Here is a 19,188-nt window from a genome sequence, read left to right as displayed (position 1 = left end):
TATTAAAAAAAAGGGCAAACTAGACCTAGCAAAATGGAAATAAGACATCCCTGACATGTGGGGTTGCTGCTGACCAGGAGAGGACGGGACAGGGACAGTGCTCACTCAGCCCAGGGCCTGCCACACTCTGGGAGTTCAGAGATACATGTGACATTGACCGCATGAACGATGTCAGATTAATACAACAAAGCCCCTGAGGGCAGAACCCAGTCCTGTGGATTTAAGATTATATCACAGAGCCTCATACTTGATAATTATTTGCTAAATAAATGAATGATATCAAAAGACACTGTGATGATTTGATAGCTGACAAAATGTTAGAGTTCCTCAAATTAGGGTTAATGTTCACTGGCCATACTAAAGTCTCTCCCACCATTGGAATTCCCTAAATAGTACGTTTAAATGCCCTATTCATACTTCCAATAAAACCATTAGTGAATCTTTAGTAATAAAAATGCAGGCTTTCGAACACACCCACCAGTGTTCTCGATCCCAGACTAGAACTCCTCAAAGTCTCCAGCTCTTCAGTCATCTTAGAAGCAAGAGCTTGAAGGTAACCCCGGGCATCTTTCTCATCGCTGACCCTAGAGGAGGTAACAGATGTTCTGTTTTACAAAGTATGACCACCCGTGAGCGGAACCAAGTAAGAAGGTGGATGTTCCCACCTTCCTCAGGACATAGTGACACAGCATCCTATTAGCCAAAATGCCAGTTATCTTCGATAAGTTAAAGACTTTTGTGAGCAGAGGGTCAGTTACCAGCTTGCTGGGTCTCCCTAGCGCCTCCTGCAGTCGGCCTTGGAGGCTCTCTGCCCCGTTTCACCAAGAACGTGAGGGGGTATGCGCAGCTCAACCCAGGTCCTTCAGCAGGTTGCTGGTGTGTTCCTGCACTTTAGTCCGGTGTGAAGATCACCGGACAAAACTGCTGCCCCAGGCATTAGAGGTTCAGGGGAAACAGCAGCGAGATCTGCACTCCAGCCTCACAGCGTGGGGCACAGCAATGGGACAGGGTCACAGGGAGGAGGGAGCGAGAGCACCTTGCAGACCGAGGGAGGGTGGAGTGTCTCACAGGGTGCACGTACCACTGAATGATCTCTGCAATCTGAGCCTCCCAGTGGGCAACTGACTCCTTCTTGGCGGCCAGATCCTGCAGCTCATCCTCCAGCTGTCTATTTTGAGCTGTGAGTTTATCCACAAAGGAACAAAGCTGAAAAAAACAATTTTACCACATAAGTCGTCAATTTGTATGTTAGCATTATTGAAATTGGAAGTTCTTTCAAAGACTTTAGAAGTTTTTTTAATCGTTATGAGATTTTTCCAAACTAAGTTCATGATACGGACTTTCTGATTGCATCTAACTTAAGTCGCATTTTAATTCAAATCTAAACCTAAAACTCACAGAGCTAGTGATTTCAGGTCATTAGCACCTTCTAACTCAATGAAAACATCCTACATAGAAGACCAAACATATTACTTCATTGAAAAATTAAAATATAGTCATGTGTCATGTAACAACAGGACACCTTCTGAAAAAGGCGTCCATCATTAGGCGATTTTGTCGTGCAAACATTCACTGTATTTACACAAACCCCGGCTCTATGGTACAGCCCCGTGCTCCCAGGCTACAAGCCTGTGCAGCGTGTCACTGTACTGAATACTGCAGGCAGCTGTAGCACAATGGTGAGTGTTTGTGTATCTAAACATAGAAAGTCACAGTGAAAATACGGTTTATAACCCTGTGGGACCCCCACTGTATATGTGGTCTGCTGTTGAGCAAAACATCATTACGCAGTATGTGACTGTATTTTTTAAAAGACACCAACTTCCAATACTCCAGAATGAAAAAAATCACAACTTCCACACAAAGTGGCAAACTCAGCCATCTTAAATTACCTTTTCATTTTCAGCTGTTAACTTCTTGTTCTCATCAAACAGCAGCGCTCGTTCCCGCTCGTACTTATCTTTTATTGTACCCACTGCCTCCTCCATCTCATTATGCCTGCGGAGGTGAGCGAGAGAATCAGTCTTCACAGTCCGCAGCTTGGTCAGTGCTCATACCATGCATGGGTATAAGCTTCCATTCCCTACGTAGAGGAGCTTGTGAAAACTTACCGTTCTCGTTTTGACTTTTCTAATTTATCTTTTAACATTAAGATTTCTTTCTGCAGGGCCAACTGGTGGCTTTCTGAGTCATGCACCTCCTTCTTCACATTTTTCACTTCTAGCACGTGGGAGGCCTCACGTCTGACCAATTCCTCTTCATAAAATAAGACTTTCTTCTCAAGCTCAGATTTTATTTTGGAAATCTCTTGCTGATGCTCTAAAGTGGCACCTGGTCCCCGGCCTCCTTGCTTCATCTGAAGATAAAGGTTAAAATAACTTGACAAATCTGTGTCCCCCCTGGAGGGTCACGCTGTCCTTTTATCCCTAGCATGTGCAGGCACCTTCCCAATGAACATGCTCGTGCTGGGGCTGCACCAAATGATGTAGCTGAGCTGGGTAACACGATCCAGATTTTAGGGAGAGACAGTAGCTGCCTTGCAGAGGGGACCTGCCTGGGAGCCCAGAGGTTCTGTCCCACACTGTCATGACCTCCCGAGGTTCATTCATTCATGTGACAACATTCTTTTGAGGGCTGACTCCACACGAGCCCCCTTCTAGTGACGGGTGACACCGAGGTCTGCTCTCATGTGGTGAGGGTGGGGGAAGCTGACAGCAAACCCAGTAAAGCAGCAGATAAGATGCTAACACAGACCACATGACAAGGAATGGGGGACACGCAGGGGATGGTTAGAGATGGCATCTTTGAGGCAGGGGGTGACCTATGAAGTGAGATGTTGGGCTAGGGGCGAGGGGAGTGAGATGAGAACATGCTTGCTGTGCTCGTGGCACAGAGAAAGGCTAGTGTGGCTGGGCAGGAGGTGTGGGACAGCACTGCTCACTGGGCGGCAGGGTATGTTGCTAGGGACCAGGCAGGAGGGCAGCTGAGGCAGAGCTGTAGGAGCCTGTCAGGGCCCTGACCACAGAAGGGAAGCACTCGGACTTCCAACTGACAAGCTCATGCTGGTTGCCACGTGGACAGGAGGCTGCAGCTGATCGAGGAGTAGGGAGCCTTGGGCACAGGCGTGCCGAGGTCTACGCAAGCCACGCTGTTGGTGGCTGGGCCGGGGGAGACACAGACAATGGACAGGAAGAGAAGTCTGAGGCATATGCGCTGCAGAAGAGCTGATGGATTCCCCAAGGTGCCCACCTCATAGGTAAGTAAACCCAGGCTGTGACACGCTGACCAGGAGACCCACCCTCTGGACCTCTTGCCCAGGCTTGGCCGCTGCAGCCTTCTGTGCTCCCCTCTCCCTGGTCTCCTTGCTGCCCTCTGGCCCCACAGCTGGCCCTGGGTGGACAACTAGCCTGTCGTTCCACAGGCAGCATCAGGCCAAGGGGTTGAAGGGGATTTTTTAAAACTGAACTCTGCTCAATTTAGAAAACCAGGATATGAAGAAAGATTTGAACTGATCAGATGTTAGTTTACTAGGACTTACGAAGAATTGCCTGAAGCTTTTGTATAAGGAAAGAAATGAACCTGGTTTTTAAGAATAGAAGCTGTGGAGAAGGCAGGGATCACTCCCCTTCCCCCAGGTGGCCTGTGCCTTATCTGGAGCTGCCCTGCGTGGAGCTCAGCCTGACAAGCACACGAAGTGAGATGACTTCCACACGACAGCGTTAGGATGAAAAGCTTTCTCTCTCGGTTACGAGCAAAGACCCCAACCCAGCACTACCTTGAGGGCCTCAAGCTCACTTTCTATTTGCTTGGAGAAGCTCTCGCTGTGCTCGCGAAGCTTGCGCTCCTTTGAGGCCTCAGCAGCCGCGTCCTCGAGCTGAGCTTCCAGCTACAGAAAGAAGAGCCACTTCTTATTAATACCAAACAAGCACCGTGTCACCAGCTAGCTTGTCACCCGAAGGATCTCTAAGAGAATAAAACCTTGAAGGATTTTTGTATTTCTTCACCCTTCATCAAATTTAACCATATTAACAGTTGAGAAATGCACTTTGGGGCTGAACTGGAATGACAGGTTAGTAACAAGTTAAGTTCTGATTTAAAGTGATAATTTGAGATTAAATTCTAAGAAAGGATACTGAGTTTTGAAAACAAGTGCTTCTGATATCTGTAGAACACACAGTCATTTTTTACAAGGGCAATTTCAAACACACATGAAAGGAGAGAGCAGGATGCGAGCCCCGCGCTGCGCCAGGCTTCCTCGACGCCTATGCCCCAACCGTCCCAAGGCAGATCCCGACGCCGTGTCACTGCAGCAATATTTGGAATGGTGACTCTTAATTAGGGGCCCACTAACCTGAGTTGTGATCGGTTGCAACTACAAATCTATCTGGGTTGCAAAATAAACTAAGAAGAAAACAAATAGGTATTTTGAGGCTAAATGACAAATAGCCGTGAACATGAAAGGAATGACAGCCTGTGCTTCCAGGCCTTCTCATTCACAGGACTCATCAAGTAAATTTTAATAGAATTTTATCCTAAGCATTGCTTAAAATATGTCACCTATTAACAGCGGGGCACTCACAACATCTAGGACAGCAGTTCTCAAGGTGGGGGCTGAGGACCCCTGGGGTCCTAAGAGCCTGTGAGGGGTCCACAAGGCCCCTATCTGTAGGAGTCAGGTTTTCTTCCTATATTTTCTCCAAAATAGCATAACAGATTCAATGTAGAAACATGTGTGAGAACCCAGGTGTTTTCTATGTATATTAAAAAAATTACAAAAATGTAAAAAATGCCACTCTTCTAAGTTTTTTTTAGAAATAGTTACTTGTCATAAAAAATGTTATTTATGTTAACATATAATGGGTTTATCGCTGTAATGAAAATAATTCTCAGTTTGTTTTTTTTTTCAAAAAAGTGTGTATATATGTATATATACACACATAGAAATTTCAAACATATAAACACTGAGAGAAATTTACCTTGCTTTTGCCTAGGGTCAGAATCAGGATGCTGATTCTTCTGCTTTTTTCTGAGCCTTACTTTCTAATACACATGAGAGGAATTCTCAGTTTTAATTTCTACCATGGTATATACTAAGAGCTATAACCAAAATAAATAAAAGCTCTTTAGGGTCCTCGATAATTTTTAAGAGATAAAGGAGTGCAGAAACCCAAAAGTTACAGAACCACTGATCTAAAGCAACTAACTTGAAGTATACTAGGCTGCGACTGGTTTTTCTTCCATCCAAGTACTCACCAGGCCCGACCCTGCTTGGCTTCTGAGATCAGACGAGTTCAGGGTAGTATGGCCATAGACATGCGACTGGTTTTCTACTTACACCTACCCCTATATGGACTACAGGTGCTCATGTTCACTTGAGTCATGCCATATCACATCACGACATAAATACTTTTTATTTACTTAAGAGGGAATTTTTAAAATTAGCCCTACAGGAACCTCTTTTAATAATTTCACAAATAGACTGGGCTCAGGCCTGTTAATTATAGCACTTTGGGAGGCTGAGGTGGGAGGATTGCTTGAGACTAGGAGTTGGAGACCAGCCTGTGCAACTTAGCGAGACTCTGCCTCTACAAAAAATCCTAGCTACTCGAGAGGCTGAGGCAGGAGGATCGCTTGAGCCCAGGAGTTCAAGGCTGCAGTGAACTATGATTAATTGCATCAATGCACTCCAGCCTAGATGACAGAGTGAGATCTTACCTCAAAAAAAAAAAATCACAAATAGATATTGAGGGATGAGAATTACAAAATAAATGCTTTGGTAGATCAACTTAAAGTTAAGATCCATTTTAAAGTAATTTATGTAATGCAGCCCAAGTTTTCGAAGCTGTTTTATTAAAATCATATAAAGTCCAATCAATACAATCCCTGAAACATCTAAAAAGATACCTCTTTCCTGAATTTCTCGGATTTGCGGATTTCCTGCCGCATGGAGTCAATTTTCTGCATGGCCACCTCCATCTCCTCCTCTTTGTCCCGGAGCTGCCGGGACACCTTCTGCTTCTGGGAGCGGAGTTCTGCCATGCGCTCGTTGAGCTCTGAGAACTCCTGCAAGGCCAGCTTTCGCTGCTGGTGGGCATCTTTGAGTTCTTTGGCTTGAGATTTCAATCGCTCTGAAGCTTCAACCAATTGCTGAACAAAAAGATTACAGATGTTATAGATGTTTTACATTTGCTTAGCAAAGATTTAGAAGGCTGGAAGGTCAGTCTTATACCACATCCAAGAGTTAAAAGTGATAGTCAATGCTGGGTGTGGATTAGAGTCACAGATCCAAGAACTGACCTTCTTGGAAAAGCCCTTTGCTCTGCCCGAGCCCAGATACACAGGCAACTAGGAAGACCACGTGGGCTCAGGTGATAAGCACCAGCTCCACACCAGGGAAGACCCTGTAACCACAAGGAGCAGCCTGCTCACAGGACGCCTGGCCCCGTAATGTCAACCTCTTCCCAGTGTCATCCACACAATCACAGAGGTGGATGAAGTACACAGGTGGGTATTCAATCTAGTTACTTAAACACAACAGAACAGAAAAAACATATAAACATGAAAATGCTTAGGATTTGAATCAAAGTGAAGAACTGTATAAAAACAATCACTGGATAGCTAGCCCTTCTCTAGAGACTAAGGTATGGACACTGGTTGTCCCTCTGGGTGCAGAGCTACACCTGGGCCTTACCACTGGTTATACTGACAGTCCTGGCTCCCCTGCAGCCAGTGGTCAACAACCTGGCTGTTTAGTCACTGTCATTCCTGCTGGTCTAAGACTGGAAGTGACAAGACCTACAGCAAGCTGGCAGGGCAGCTCCCTCCTGGGCCCTAGCTGAGCGAGTTAGACTGCCCCAGAGCAACAGGACACACTTCTAGATGAATCACTGCAGGCGGCATGACCCTACAGATAAACTTAAAAAACAATTTGGGTTTCAAATCTGGCACATTTTAGAGAACAGATCACAAACTACAGGTTGAAGAACTTACGTGTATAAATGAATGTATCTTAGAAAACATGAACCTAATTGTGGTTTTATTATAATGGCAATTCACCATAAAGCTTCACATATCTTACTGAAAATCAACTTATAAAGGAGTTTGGGGAGGGGATCACCCAAATCTTAACGAATGGTCTCTTGTAGTTCCCTGTTACCACCAAGAAGTCCCTTCTGAGAGCAGAGGGCAGAGGCTGTTGCAGGGGCGTGGAGGGGAGGGAGGGGGGCGACCCTGGTGCCAGATACAGCATGTGTCACTGCACATGCTATGATGTCTCTGGACTGCGCGTCCTCACTGGAGGATGGGGAGATGCTGCTTACTCTGCAGGGTCGGGGTGGAGATGGAAGGTGATGGCTGTGAGGTGCCTGCCCACTGCAGGCAGGGCGCTTGAAGGCCTCCTACGCCTGGGAGCCCAGCTCTGCTGCTAACCTGGGGGCTGTGCAGCCCCTGGGCACGGCAGGGGCCCTGGAGGCAGGCCTGCCCTTGTGTCCTGCATGCAGCACAGAGACGGACCATACGCCAGTTCCAAGGAGGTCTTCAAACGTCTGTATGAACTCAAGCTTACAAGACTGCGAAAGGTCACATAAGCCTCCCTCTCACAGCACCCAGGCCACCCACCTTGTGCAGGTCCTCCTTCTCCTGCCGCACCACGCGGTACTGCTTCTCCAGCCCCCTCAGCCGCTGTGTGGAATCCTCTCGCTCTTGGCGAAGTGCCACTGTGTCCTCAAGCTGTCGCTCAAGCCTACTTGAATCTGGGCAACGGAGGAAATAAATTATAATTATGTTCCTTTCTGTGCAGTGATATTATATGGGAACCTTATGTTAGCTGACTTACTGACAGGAAATTATTTAATAATTCACAATCTTGTTCACTCAGAGGCTGTTCAAACTTTCTCTCACATACACACAGTGCCACAGGCTCACCAGACTTAACCTGATCACCTGTCTGACGGCTCTCCCATCCAGGGAATACCGGCCCTTGGGCAGCACACACTCGTGTGCCTCAGTCCCTCTCAACTGTGTGACCCAGCACAGTGCTTGGACCTTTCCTGGTGTGCAATGAAGGTTTCTGTGAATGATCAACTCAATCAAAGGAGGATTCTGGAGCAGGACAATGATGTTCCACATAGGACAGGGACAGACGGTGACAGATTCAGACTGTGGTTTGGAGATGAGTCAACGGCAGGGCCAAGCCATGTGAGGTTAAGGGCGAAGGCTTAAAAGTGATTTGAGTCTTTAGGAAGCTTTGGCAGCCTAGGAACCACCTGAGACAGGTGGTGACGATAGTCTAGCATCTAAAATACTGACAGACACAGCACTGATGAAAGCTTTAGAAAGAAAGAAGATCTAGCAACTAACTATCTCAGAGTTAAGAGGAGGAAAATTAAGGTAGAGAAATACAAAATCATCTGAGTGTTTACGGACAAAATATTAGGAATTGATTCTAGCTGGTAACTATAAAATTATATTATTAGGGGCCAGGTGTGGTGCCTCACGCCTGTAATCTCAGCACTTTGGGAGGATGAGGTGGGAGGATCACTTGAGGTCAAGAGTTCGGGACCAGCCTGTGCAACATAGAGAGAGACTGTCTCTACAAAAAATAGAAAAAATTGGTGTGGTGACTCACGCCTGTAGTCCCAGCTACTCAAGAGGCTCAGGCAGGAGGATCACTCGAGCCCACGAGTTTGAAGTTGCCGTGAGCTACGATCACACCACTGCACTTCAGCCCGAGCAAAAGAGTGAGCCCCTGCCTCAAGTATATATATATACACACACACATGTTGTTATTAATAGAACTAAGCAAGTTGGGAAAAATATTTTTTTTTTTTGAGACAGGGTCTCACTCTGTTTCCTAAGCTAGAGCTCTGTGGCATCAGCCACAGAGCTCATAGCAACCTCAAACTCCTGGGCTCAAGTAATCCTCCTGCCTGAGCCTCCTGAGTAGCTGGGCCTACAGGCACACAACATGACCCCTGGCTAATTTTTCTATTTTTAGTAGAGATGGGGTCTCACTCTTGCTCAGGCTGGTCTCAAACTCCTGAGCTCAAGCAATCCTCCCACCTTGGCCTCCCAGAGTGCTAGGATTATAGGTGTGAGCCACCACACCCAGCCTGGGAAAAATAATTTTAAATATACTGACAAAAAATCAGAACTCTAAATAGGTTTGCTAAAGCGTAAGCTTTTTTCTGCTTTTCCACCTTATAAAAAGGATGTTCTGAAAATTTTATTTTAAAAGATTAATGCCCAAGAATACACACTAAAGCAGATATACTTTAAAACACTTACCCGCTATTTTGTTCTTCAAACGTTCGATTTCTTCATTTAGCTTTTTGATTTCCTTATCTCGGTTTGAATTGCCCAGGGCCCGTGTGGAGCCGTGAAGGGACTGCACGGTCTGGGTGGACTCTGAGGGGTGGGGAGACACAGCATGAGTCCAAGACAGGCCTGCGGCGGTGGCCCCTGGTCTGCAGATGGCCGGCTCTGACTCTCACCTTGCAGCTTCCTACTGAGCTCCAGCTTCTCCTGTTCCAGTCTGCGTATCCTTCTTTCATAAGCTTCGATCTGCAGGCTGTTCTCCAGGTCTCTCTGCACATCCTCGTCTTTGGTCAATGTGTTGGACTGCATTATGCTCTTCAGAGAGCCTCGATCAGAAAAACAGCTGTGAAATAAAGCAACAGGTTTTCTGATCTGCTGAGAATTTATGTTGATTTTATTAGCATTTAAAAACATCCTGGGATGAAAGACAGTCTTTTTAAATTGGCAAACAAAAATACCTGTGAAAAGACTTATTGTTTATGGAGCCAAAGTTGGAGAAGAACCTTCCTTTACTGTAAGTGCCTGGATGATCAACGGACACTGAAAACAGCATCCCCCCCCCAACTAGCCGGGGAAAACATCTCCGCAGATGGGGGGAAACAGAACTTCTGTATCATCACCGACACTTATCTAGAAACGCAAAAATAGGTAGCATTTTGCACAATGAGCAAGGCTTATGGGGCAGCACCAGCTCTTGGCTAGAGACTGGTGTGGCAAGAGCTGCACCAGCCATTGAGGGCGCCTGGCTCGGCCGCTGACTGGCTGAGCAATCCAGGACAGCTCCTCCAACCCTGTGGGCTCACCTTCTTCCCCTGCAGACTAAACTGCCAACTCCAGCACTTGGACCATCGTGGCCAAACCATTCAACAAGGACCAATGACTCAATGATGTACACATCACAGGCACAGAGTAAAGCCAAAGATGGCTCTCTTATTTAACAGCTTAATTCTTAGACTGTTTTATCAGTTACTTAGTTCTGTTTAGCTCTTTATGGACAGCAACATCAGGAAAACGTTTTTAAGCTCCTACGCTGACTCCGATAAAGGCACCGGGTACACACGTATCTGTCTACAGACAGGCCCGGTCAGTGTTTACCCAAAGGTGGTCCGAGAGTGCTGGGCCATTCCAGCCCTGTGGGGTTTGTCACCGGAGAAGATCCTGGGGCCCACCCCTACCCCCAAATTAGAGTCTTGGAAGGTGGGCCTGGGACCCGCAAGTGCAACAAGCACTCAGTGAGAGGTTAAGAACCTCTGCGCTCGGGGTCAATACTTCAATACATCTACCTAGAACACTTCCCATGTGCTAGAGGGCAGGAGCTATCACTTTGGCTAAAGTGCTGTCTAACCGTGGCATCTCACATCAAAAGAGATTTTCTACAAGCTCAAGCAGAAGTGACCCTCTTCTAAAGAAATTTTCAACTTAGGTACCAATTGCCAGAAGATGCTGGGAATCAAATTCTGTGACCTTCCTTCAGACACTGTGGGGGTTTCATTTGTCTTATTTCACCTGCCTTCCTTCCTGGCCTCTCTCCTCTCAGCCCCAGTTTCCCTTTAAGATGGAGGTGGTACACCTCAGGCAACACAGCTTTGCCAAGAGGCCCATTCAGGACAGAGGCTACAGACACAAACGCTGGCCTCACGCCCATGGGGACTGGAGCCACACATGGGCACACACTTGCAGCTCTTCAGATTTCTCACGTCAGGGACTGTACTCCAGCCCCAGTAATGGAAACCACGGACCAGAGTGCGCTAATGAAAGGCGGCTCTCAGATGAGCAGGTGTGGAAACTTTTGCTGCTGGCTGTGGCCAATGACCCTGTGGGCCAAATCCCGCCCATGGCCTGTTTTTATACTATCCATGAGATAAGAATGGTTTAAACATTTTTAAATGGTTGTAAAAAAAGAATATACAACAGAGACCACAAAATCTAAATTATTTACTATTTAAAGGTTTACAGAAAAGTCTGCCGATCCTGATATATGTTTTCACCTGTAATAATCAGATATGCATTTTGAAAGGACAAAAAACCACCCACACCTCCCTTGAGCAACACCGTCCTGGCCCTCCTGGCACGAGCAGGTGTGTGCACAGAATCACACTCATACTGTGCCTCTACCCAAGGGAAGGTTCTGCCAGGGAACAATAAATCCAGACATACCTTTCCGTCGTGAACGTGAAACCGATGAATGGCAAATGTAATCCAGAGAAGCCTGTGTGAGAACCAGGAGGTAATATTTCCTGCGTTGGGAAGAAGAGGAAAGAACTTTACAGTCGTAGTGACAGTCAGGAGGGCACTGGCAGAATCGTGTGGCCTTGGGAATGCCAATTCCAGATTGTCGTCTGCAGGGGAGCATGGTGCTAGCAGATTTGTACTTCTCGTTCCTGGCTGTACCCATGGTGTGGACAATGCAGTTAAGAGAATAAATGAACTAAGTTGATGACAATGGCACAGGCCAAACTTGGATCAGCTAGTGATTTTCAAACATTGTGAAGCCACAGGATCCACTATTTAATAAGATCATGTGTAGAGACCAACAGTGTGGACAGGTGCAGCCCCTCTGAGGGCTCGGGGCAGAGACTGGGGGTTCTTGGCCTAAAATAGAGGCCCAAGGCAGAAAGGAAATTTGGAACTCAAAGGTAGACTATTTTAGATAAGTTTTCAACAACTCTATTTTTCTGTTTGAGGAGCTTTCCTTATTACAGGAATAAAAGGTATTTATCTGGCAAATTTCAGTGTGGAAATAGTTTCTTGGAGTCTAGGAAGAAAATCCTCAAGAGCGATAATACTTTCCTCAGGCTTTTCTCCATGTGGTCTCAAGTTCAGCTCTTACTTTGAATGTGGAGCCATCAAAGCAAGTATTAAATGCAAATAGATTTAACTCTTTCATGAAGCTACTTGAGATACTTAATAATTTCTCTTAAGAACCTGTTTTTCCTTGAAAACTGTTAAATTAAGAGTTTTCCCAAGGTCATAATCATTCACTTTCAAGAGGTTCTGAGGGATAAAACATACAGAGCAAATGACGCTATTTTAGCATGAGAAATTCTGTAAACTAAGGAGTAACAGGCTGGGCACAGTGGCTCACGCCTGTAATCCCAGCACTTTGGGAGGCTGAGGCAGGAGGATCGCTTTAAGCCAGGAGTTTGAGACCAGCCTGGGCAATATAGCAAGATCTTGTCTGTATAAGAAATAAGACAAATTAGCTAGGCGTGGTGGTGCACGTTTATAATCCCAGGTACTCAGGAAGCTGAGGCAGGCGGATCACTTGAGCCCAGAAGTTGGAGGTTACAGTGAGCTATGATTGCACCACTGCATTCCAGTTCGGGCAACAGACCAAGACCCTGTCTCTTTAGAAACAACAAAAAAAGGAGTAATAGAGAAGATTTTCCTTTTACTTGGTTAAACCTCAGTTTCTCTATCCCTAAACCTAGTCACATATATAAGTATGATGAGGCCAAAATAATTTTACAAGATGTGAGCAAAACTCTCCAGGACCAAAGGTACTGGCCAGTGCAAAGATGCCGTGTCTGACCAGATCAGAACACCAGACAAGTCCCACAGTCAGGACCCAACTTTGAAATTCCACAATCGTAAAGATCAGTGCAATCTGTTATCATCGTTGTTGCTCTTGAACTTGTACTGTACAAAGAAACATAAAGGCAGACACTGAGACCTGTGATGGTAGAAGATTTCACGTACTCTCAGATGTAGGGAAACAGATCAGAAACCAAGAGGCCGACACACTACCCACGGGAGGGTAGGCCAAGCTCCATGCTGGGTCTTTAAATCTAAGTATTGGCAGGGCTGCAGTGAAGCTCTCATACAGTAGTAACGTACGTGACATTGCTTTGAAAGGTATACAGTACCATGAAAATAAAAAGGGACATTAAGGACTAAGCTGAAGGCTAGAATAAAAGGTATACTGTGTCTTGAGACAAGTGCTAAATTTTTCAAAAAATCAGTACAGTTCTAGGATTTATTAACTTGATAAACAACACCTATAACATAACGCTGCCATATTTATTATATTATTATATATTATATATTCAGACCTACTGTGAAGCAATATTGAGAGTGAAACAACTTCGACACTTACTGTATTTCTTAGCACATCGTCATCCACGTCGAAGTTGGATGTGTCAGAAGGACTGCTCACATCAGGAATATAAGGTGCTTCTAGGTTTCGTATATTTTCCCAATTTAGACCTTCAAAAAATGCATGCTTTTTGAAATCCTCTATTCCATTCTGCCCCAGCCGGCGCTCTCTGCTGCAGATCAGTCTCTGAATGAGGTCTTTTGCTTCTTCCGATACATCCGTGACATGGGACGGGAACTGAAATCGCTCCTAGGAGGTGGGGAAGGAATAATGCGTGGACAAGCAGACACATCAGAAAAATGTAAGATGTGCAGACATTACAGGAAAAAAGTAGAAACGACAGCGCCAAAGTACCAGTCATTTTGTTATTTCATGGTAACTAAATGCAAACCAAAGCTAATGAATTTTAATTCCAGATAGGTGAACAAGAAAATCTTTAATCTTTCTGGTTTTATTCATGGCAGACTTGTTACCACACTGCACATAAATTAAAACAATGAGAAATTTTCACCTATTAAGGTGGCAAAGAACGTCGAAAAGTGCTGTGGTGGGAATGTAAATCGGCACAGCCTCTTCAGAGTGCACCATGCCAGCGTCTACGGCACCTCAGGAAATTTATTCTACACAGTCACAATGAGAAAACATAACATGTTCCTGACTGCATTGTATTGTGACCAAGAAAACTGCAAATTACCTAAAGGTCCATCAAAAAATGGACTTGTTAAAAAAAGATACAGCACACACACACACAAAAAAGGGCACAACTCTGTGTGTTGATATAGAAAAATGCCAAAGATAAAGTCACAAAAACCCTGTTCACATGTAACGTGATGCTGAGTAGCTAAACAGACCCGTGCACACACCCAGCTTAAATCTGCCCAGGCCGCTACTCAGCACGGCAGAGTGGGCCGGAGAGTTGAGCCACCCACCGCTTGCTGTTCGTGGCTCACCTTTGTAGCTACAAAAAGGAACAGTATCACCAACTTCGTGGGACACCTGACCAGCGCGCAGTAGCAGCAGGCAGGCTCTTCTATTAACCAAGTCCTCAGTGTTACCTTAACAGAATTTGTTACTAAGAAGTGGATGGGGTGATTTTCACCAGCTACTGTATGCACTTGTGCATTGTCAACTTTTTACAGGGAGTATATATTGATCTATAAATTAAAAAATGTGTTTCCATCTTGGGAAAAATGCTTTTGAGAAGTGTTAACTTTTGCTTTGATTTGGAGTTAAATGGAAAACCATTAACACTTTAGTACTAATTTATTCTCCACATAAGCAAACAGTGGGGACATCAGTTGGAGGACAGGTCGGCACACAACTAGGAACACTTTAGGGATGTGTGCGCATACACGTGTGTGCATGTGTGCAGGCGGAGGGAGATGCTATACATGTCCTGGTAGAGAGTGCAATTGCCAGTAGACATATTTGACTAAGAGTAAAGAAAAAGAAAACATGAAAAAATATTAGAAGAGGAAATAATAATAAAAAAGAAAACAAAGGAACGATGGTTAGAAAGCAACCTCGAGGTGAGAAAATGAACAACTCAGAAAGGGAAGAGGGAAGAGGAGAAACGAAACAGGATCAAAGAAAGATGAAGGACCCTGGACTCTGCCAGGTGGGGACATGTGATCACTTACAACAGCTGATTTCTGGGGAACAGATCTGAGAATCAAAGCCGGTCTCTAATGACAATGTAGAGCCACAGGTCAAAGTGCCCAGCAGGACCTCTCCACCAGCCGTCCCAAGGTGTCCCCCCACCCGACAAGGCCACACAGATGTCTGCATCTGTCTACAGAAACCCACTTCTCCTCCAGCAATACCAGCACCCTCCACCACGGAGCTCCAGGACGCCCTCGAAGTTTCACCTCCGTCCACACCCACATCTCCCATGTCAGCAGCTGGTGCTGATCCTATGCCCAACTCTCTCCCTGGCCTGGTCCGAACCCCATCATCTCTTCCTGAACAACAGTCTCCTAACTGATCGCCCTCCCTCTAGGTGGGCTCTCTTTACCTCTAGGCCTGAGCCAGGTACCAGAAACAAACAAGATGTGAAACGCGTCTTACTTCATGGTTCATGATCTTCCCATAGGTCTCCACGAGTGACTCTGCGTAAAACGGTGTTTCTCCGTAGAGCATCTCATACATGCAGACGCCCAGGGACCACCAGTCACACTCGGGCCCGTATTTGCCCATGCCGTCCTCCATTGCCTGCAGAATCTCCGGTGAGATGTAGTCAGGGGTGCCCACGGCCACAGAGGACTGCACCTTAGAGGAGAAGGAGGTGCTGAAGGGAAACCCGAGAACATCTCTAACCACATATTTCCAACTACTTTCTCTAAAATATAGGGACAGCAGAAAATGAGATCATTATGGAACAAAACTGGTCAATGATCATGATTTAAAAACTTAATAATTCAAAATTGAACGCAAATATTCTCTTGTATCAGTAAACACTGAGCAGTTCCCAAAATGCATAAGACTCTTACACACATGGTCTCTCTCAACGCCCAAATGCCTGTCATGGCCCACAAATGGCAACCTCTCAAAGTTCCCAAGATTAGCACTTCCCATTCTCCATCGTTACTCCCAGCGTGGTCTGGGGCCACGTGGGCCTAGGCCAGCCTTCCTGACTTTTACATGCAGCACATACAGACTCTTGTTAAGGGGGCTCTTGATAGAATAGAGACTCTAGGTGGGGCCCACGATGCTGCATTTCTAACAAACTCCCAAAGGGATGCTAAGGCTGCTCACCTGTAGCCCTCCCCTATGGTCTCCCAAACAGGAGCATCTGGAAGTTGGTATAAGCATTAGCTCGTGCTTAGGCATTCCCTGGACAGGGAACCAGGAGGCTAAGAGCTCACCCCCAAGGAACTAAAGAGCTCCTCAGCTATCATCACTAGCAGGCACGTGCCTGAAATCAGCGATAGCTCTCCAGAAAGCTGCCATCAGCAAGGACATCAATCATCACAGAGGAAGCAAGAGGAGACTGGTTAACTGGGGAATCATCTACTGGTCCCAGAGCACATAGGGCCACACCTGAGGCTGCTGCATCTAGAAGACTGAGGGTCAGCCAGGAAGAAGAGAGATAACAATCACAGAAGGCCTGTCGGGGGAAAGGCCAGACTCTTCCCCGGTCCCCTCTGAGAAGAGAGCCACAGCACAAGCAGCACCCGGACCCAACAGTGGTGCGAACTGCTCAGTCTACACGAAGCAGCAGGGGATTCTGCCTCTGGCACGTGCCCAGTCACTTCTCTGCACAAGTACGCTGCCCTGCCCACAGGAGCTCTGCTACGGACAGCAGGACGACTGGGCAGGTTGGGTGGTGACTCTTGGTAAATGTCCACCATGATGAGGGTGGCGTGCAGTAAGAATGGTAACCCAGTCTAGCTTGGACCCATTCTAGTCACTGGAAGGCTGGATTTGAGGACAGCACCACTCATCAATTAATCAACTGGTGGTCAAGACTTTTAAAAACAGGAGACTGGCTCTGTGGGAAGGAAGTGAGTAAATCACTCCTTTTAAAACCCCGTCAACTGAGGCCAGTTTTATGGGTTCTTTTACTGTTGCCCGAAAACTTGCTAGTAAGAAAGGAAGGGAATGCTCTCTTTTGGAGAAGTATTTTATGTTAGGCTTTATGATAAGTGTAGGTTTTAAAGAAGAACAAACTCCCAAACGAGTAAGAACTGAACTGCAGCAGCAGCCCCAGGAGAGACACAGACCATTCCTAGTGCAGTAAATGCAGTTTGCCAGGAGCAGCTGCTGACGGGGCTGTGATCAGTTAGGACAGCCCCCTTCAGACCACTCTGCACGACACTGGTCTGACCGTGGGGTTAGGACCAGAGGAGCCAGAGGCCCCAGCCAACCCAGGGGCAACCTCTTGTCCTGCAGTGGGAATGTCAACTGGCCCTGACATACCCCAAGTACCAAGGACCCGTTTCTAGATCTCTAACACCCATCAAGAGAAAACACCTAACTGACGGGAAGTTACCTGCCCCAAACAAAAGTGAGAACACACAGTTATTTGCTTAACGTCTGCCCACCTGACCAGCCGGGATGGGACATTTGAAGGAAGAACCCAAGAGCTATCCCAACCTGTCGCAGCGTCCGCATGCTCTTAGCTGTGCAGGGATTTGAGGAAACCTGTCAAGTCCTCATTTTGGAAGGCATACGTTTACTTTTGTAAACATAAAAAGCAATGAAGATGATTTTAAATTAAAAAAAATTCCCAGAATAGAAAATTTCAACTGTCTCCTAAATGGATTCATTTTCTTAATTTACATTAATAAACTTGGTTTCTTAAATTTAAGCCCTTTCTAACTATAAGCAAGACCCAAAACCAAATGGAAAATCTCCAACAAAAATACCTACAGTTCCATCATCATTCATCTTCAAACATGATCCAAAGTCGGCCAGGCGGATATGACCATTCACATCCAAAAGGACATTGTCAGGTTTAATGTCTCTGTTAGTAAAATAAATACATAAATTAGCCATTTCCATGCAACACATGAGGTAAGTCAAAGCCCTTAACTGGTAGATCAGCTGAGGAAATGCTAATATCATTCCGTGAACAGCTGTCGCCACCCAGTAAAAAACACCTCAGTGTGACGGTTCAATCTATACAGCAGCAGTGGTCGTTACCACTGCCACTCATTTAGTCCCCAATTAATCTGGAGAGACCCCGTTGTTAATCCTATCCGTCTCCCCACCCGGCTAACAAATGCTTCCTGGCATCTCCTTTGTGCCAGGCACTGTTCTTGAGCCAGCGTGGCCTGTAACAGTGCACAAGACAACACTGCCCTGCCTTCAGGAAGCTTGCACGTCAGCTGTCAGAAAACAAACATGCAAATACATAAATACGCAGTGTCATCTCAGACAGTCTCACACAGTACAATCTACGTGCTAAGTGCCATGAAGAAATATAAAATGAGGTAAAGGGACAGAGTGAGGTGCGTGGAGGGCGGTGGGTGGTGGTCACCACTGAGAGTGACTTGAGCAGACACTTGATGAAGTAAGGGAGTCAAGTGAAGACTGGGAGCAAGACTGCTACAAACCACCACATGACCCCAAACTGCATTTTATGGATGAAGACATGAAAGTTGAGGGATCTGCCCAAAGTAATACAGCAGCAAGTGGTAGAATAGGAAAGTAAACACAAGTCAGTCCCACTAAAACCCATTTTCTTAACTACCTTTCTATGTACTTCCAAACACTTGTGTGTCAGGGTGGGGTGGTTAGAGCACTAGTCCTCTTTCCTGGCAGAATAAGCTTCTGTGACTGAATGGTATGAAAGGGGGCATAAAACCATACAAGCAAAGGAAGACATTCACCAAAAGAAAGTACAAGTATGTTCCCAGCAGCACTACTCATAACAGCCAAAAAGTAGAAACAATCTGAATGTCCACGGCAAGAGAACGGATAAACGAAGTGGGCTACATTTGAATGTGCTGTAATGCCACCCCTCCAGGAAAACAAGTGGGAGAACCAGCCACTCCCAACAACATGGATGAATCTCAGAAATAAGTGTTAAGTAAAAGATGACAATTCTCACCAAAAACCAGAAACAAAATGACAAAGCAAAAGAAAACTCTAGCAGAGCACTCCAAATGGAAATATGTATCTCAAATAAATATTCAGGAATATGAAAAAGAAAACAAAATCCCACAATGGGAGTGGGGACGGGGGGATGGGTGAATTCACACCTAGCAGGTACCGTGCACACTATCTGGGTGATGGGCACACTTATATAACTTTAACTTAATCTGTACAAAAGC

General features: G+C 45.9%; 1 protein-coding gene across 1 annotated transcript in view; it reads right to left on the bottom strand.

Annotated features, from left to right (window-relative positions):
• Positions 1-19,188, bottom strand: part of CDC42BPB (CDC42 binding protein kinase beta (DMPK-like)) — a 122,094-nt gene that overhangs the window by 29,145 nt on the left and 73,761 nt on the right. Inside the window, exons 5-17 of the mRNA XM_012647055.1 lie at positions 17,783-17,876; positions 15,479-15,679; positions 13,412-13,660; positions 11,473-11,552; positions 9,492-9,658; positions 9,286-9,405; positions 7,618-7,751; positions 5,905-6,147; positions 3,776-3,886; positions 2,112-2,356; positions 1,893-1,998; positions 1,082-1,206; positions 479-584 (exon numbers count right to left, since the gene is read on the bottom strand). Coding sequence (XP_012502509.1) covers positions 479-584; positions 1,082-1,206; positions 1,893-1,998; positions 2,112-2,356; positions 3,776-3,886; positions 5,905-6,147; positions 7,618-7,751; positions 9,286-9,405; positions 9,492-9,658; positions 11,473-11,552; positions 13,412-13,660; positions 15,479-15,679; positions 17,783-17,876 — 1,981 coding nt within the window. The remainder of the gene's footprint in view (positions 1-478; positions 585-1,081; positions 1,207-1,892; positions 1,999-2,111; positions 2,357-3,775; positions 3,887-5,904; positions 6,148-7,617; positions 7,752-9,285; positions 9,406-9,491; positions 9,659-11,472; positions 11,553-13,411; positions 13,661-15,478; positions 15,680-17,782; positions 17,877-19,188) is intronic.

This window comes from Propithecus coquereli, unplaced genomic scaffold (genome assembly GCF_000956105.1).
Source record: "Propithecus coquereli isolate 6110/MARCELLA unplaced genomic scaffold, Pcoq_1.0 Scaffold256, whole genome shotgun sequence".
NCBI classification, from domain to species: Eukaryota; Metazoa; Chordata; class Mammalia; order Primates; family Indriidae; genus Propithecus; species Propithecus coquereli.
Note: the sequence above shows the minus strand (reverse complement) of the source record. Positions and strands in the feature narration are given on the sequence as shown.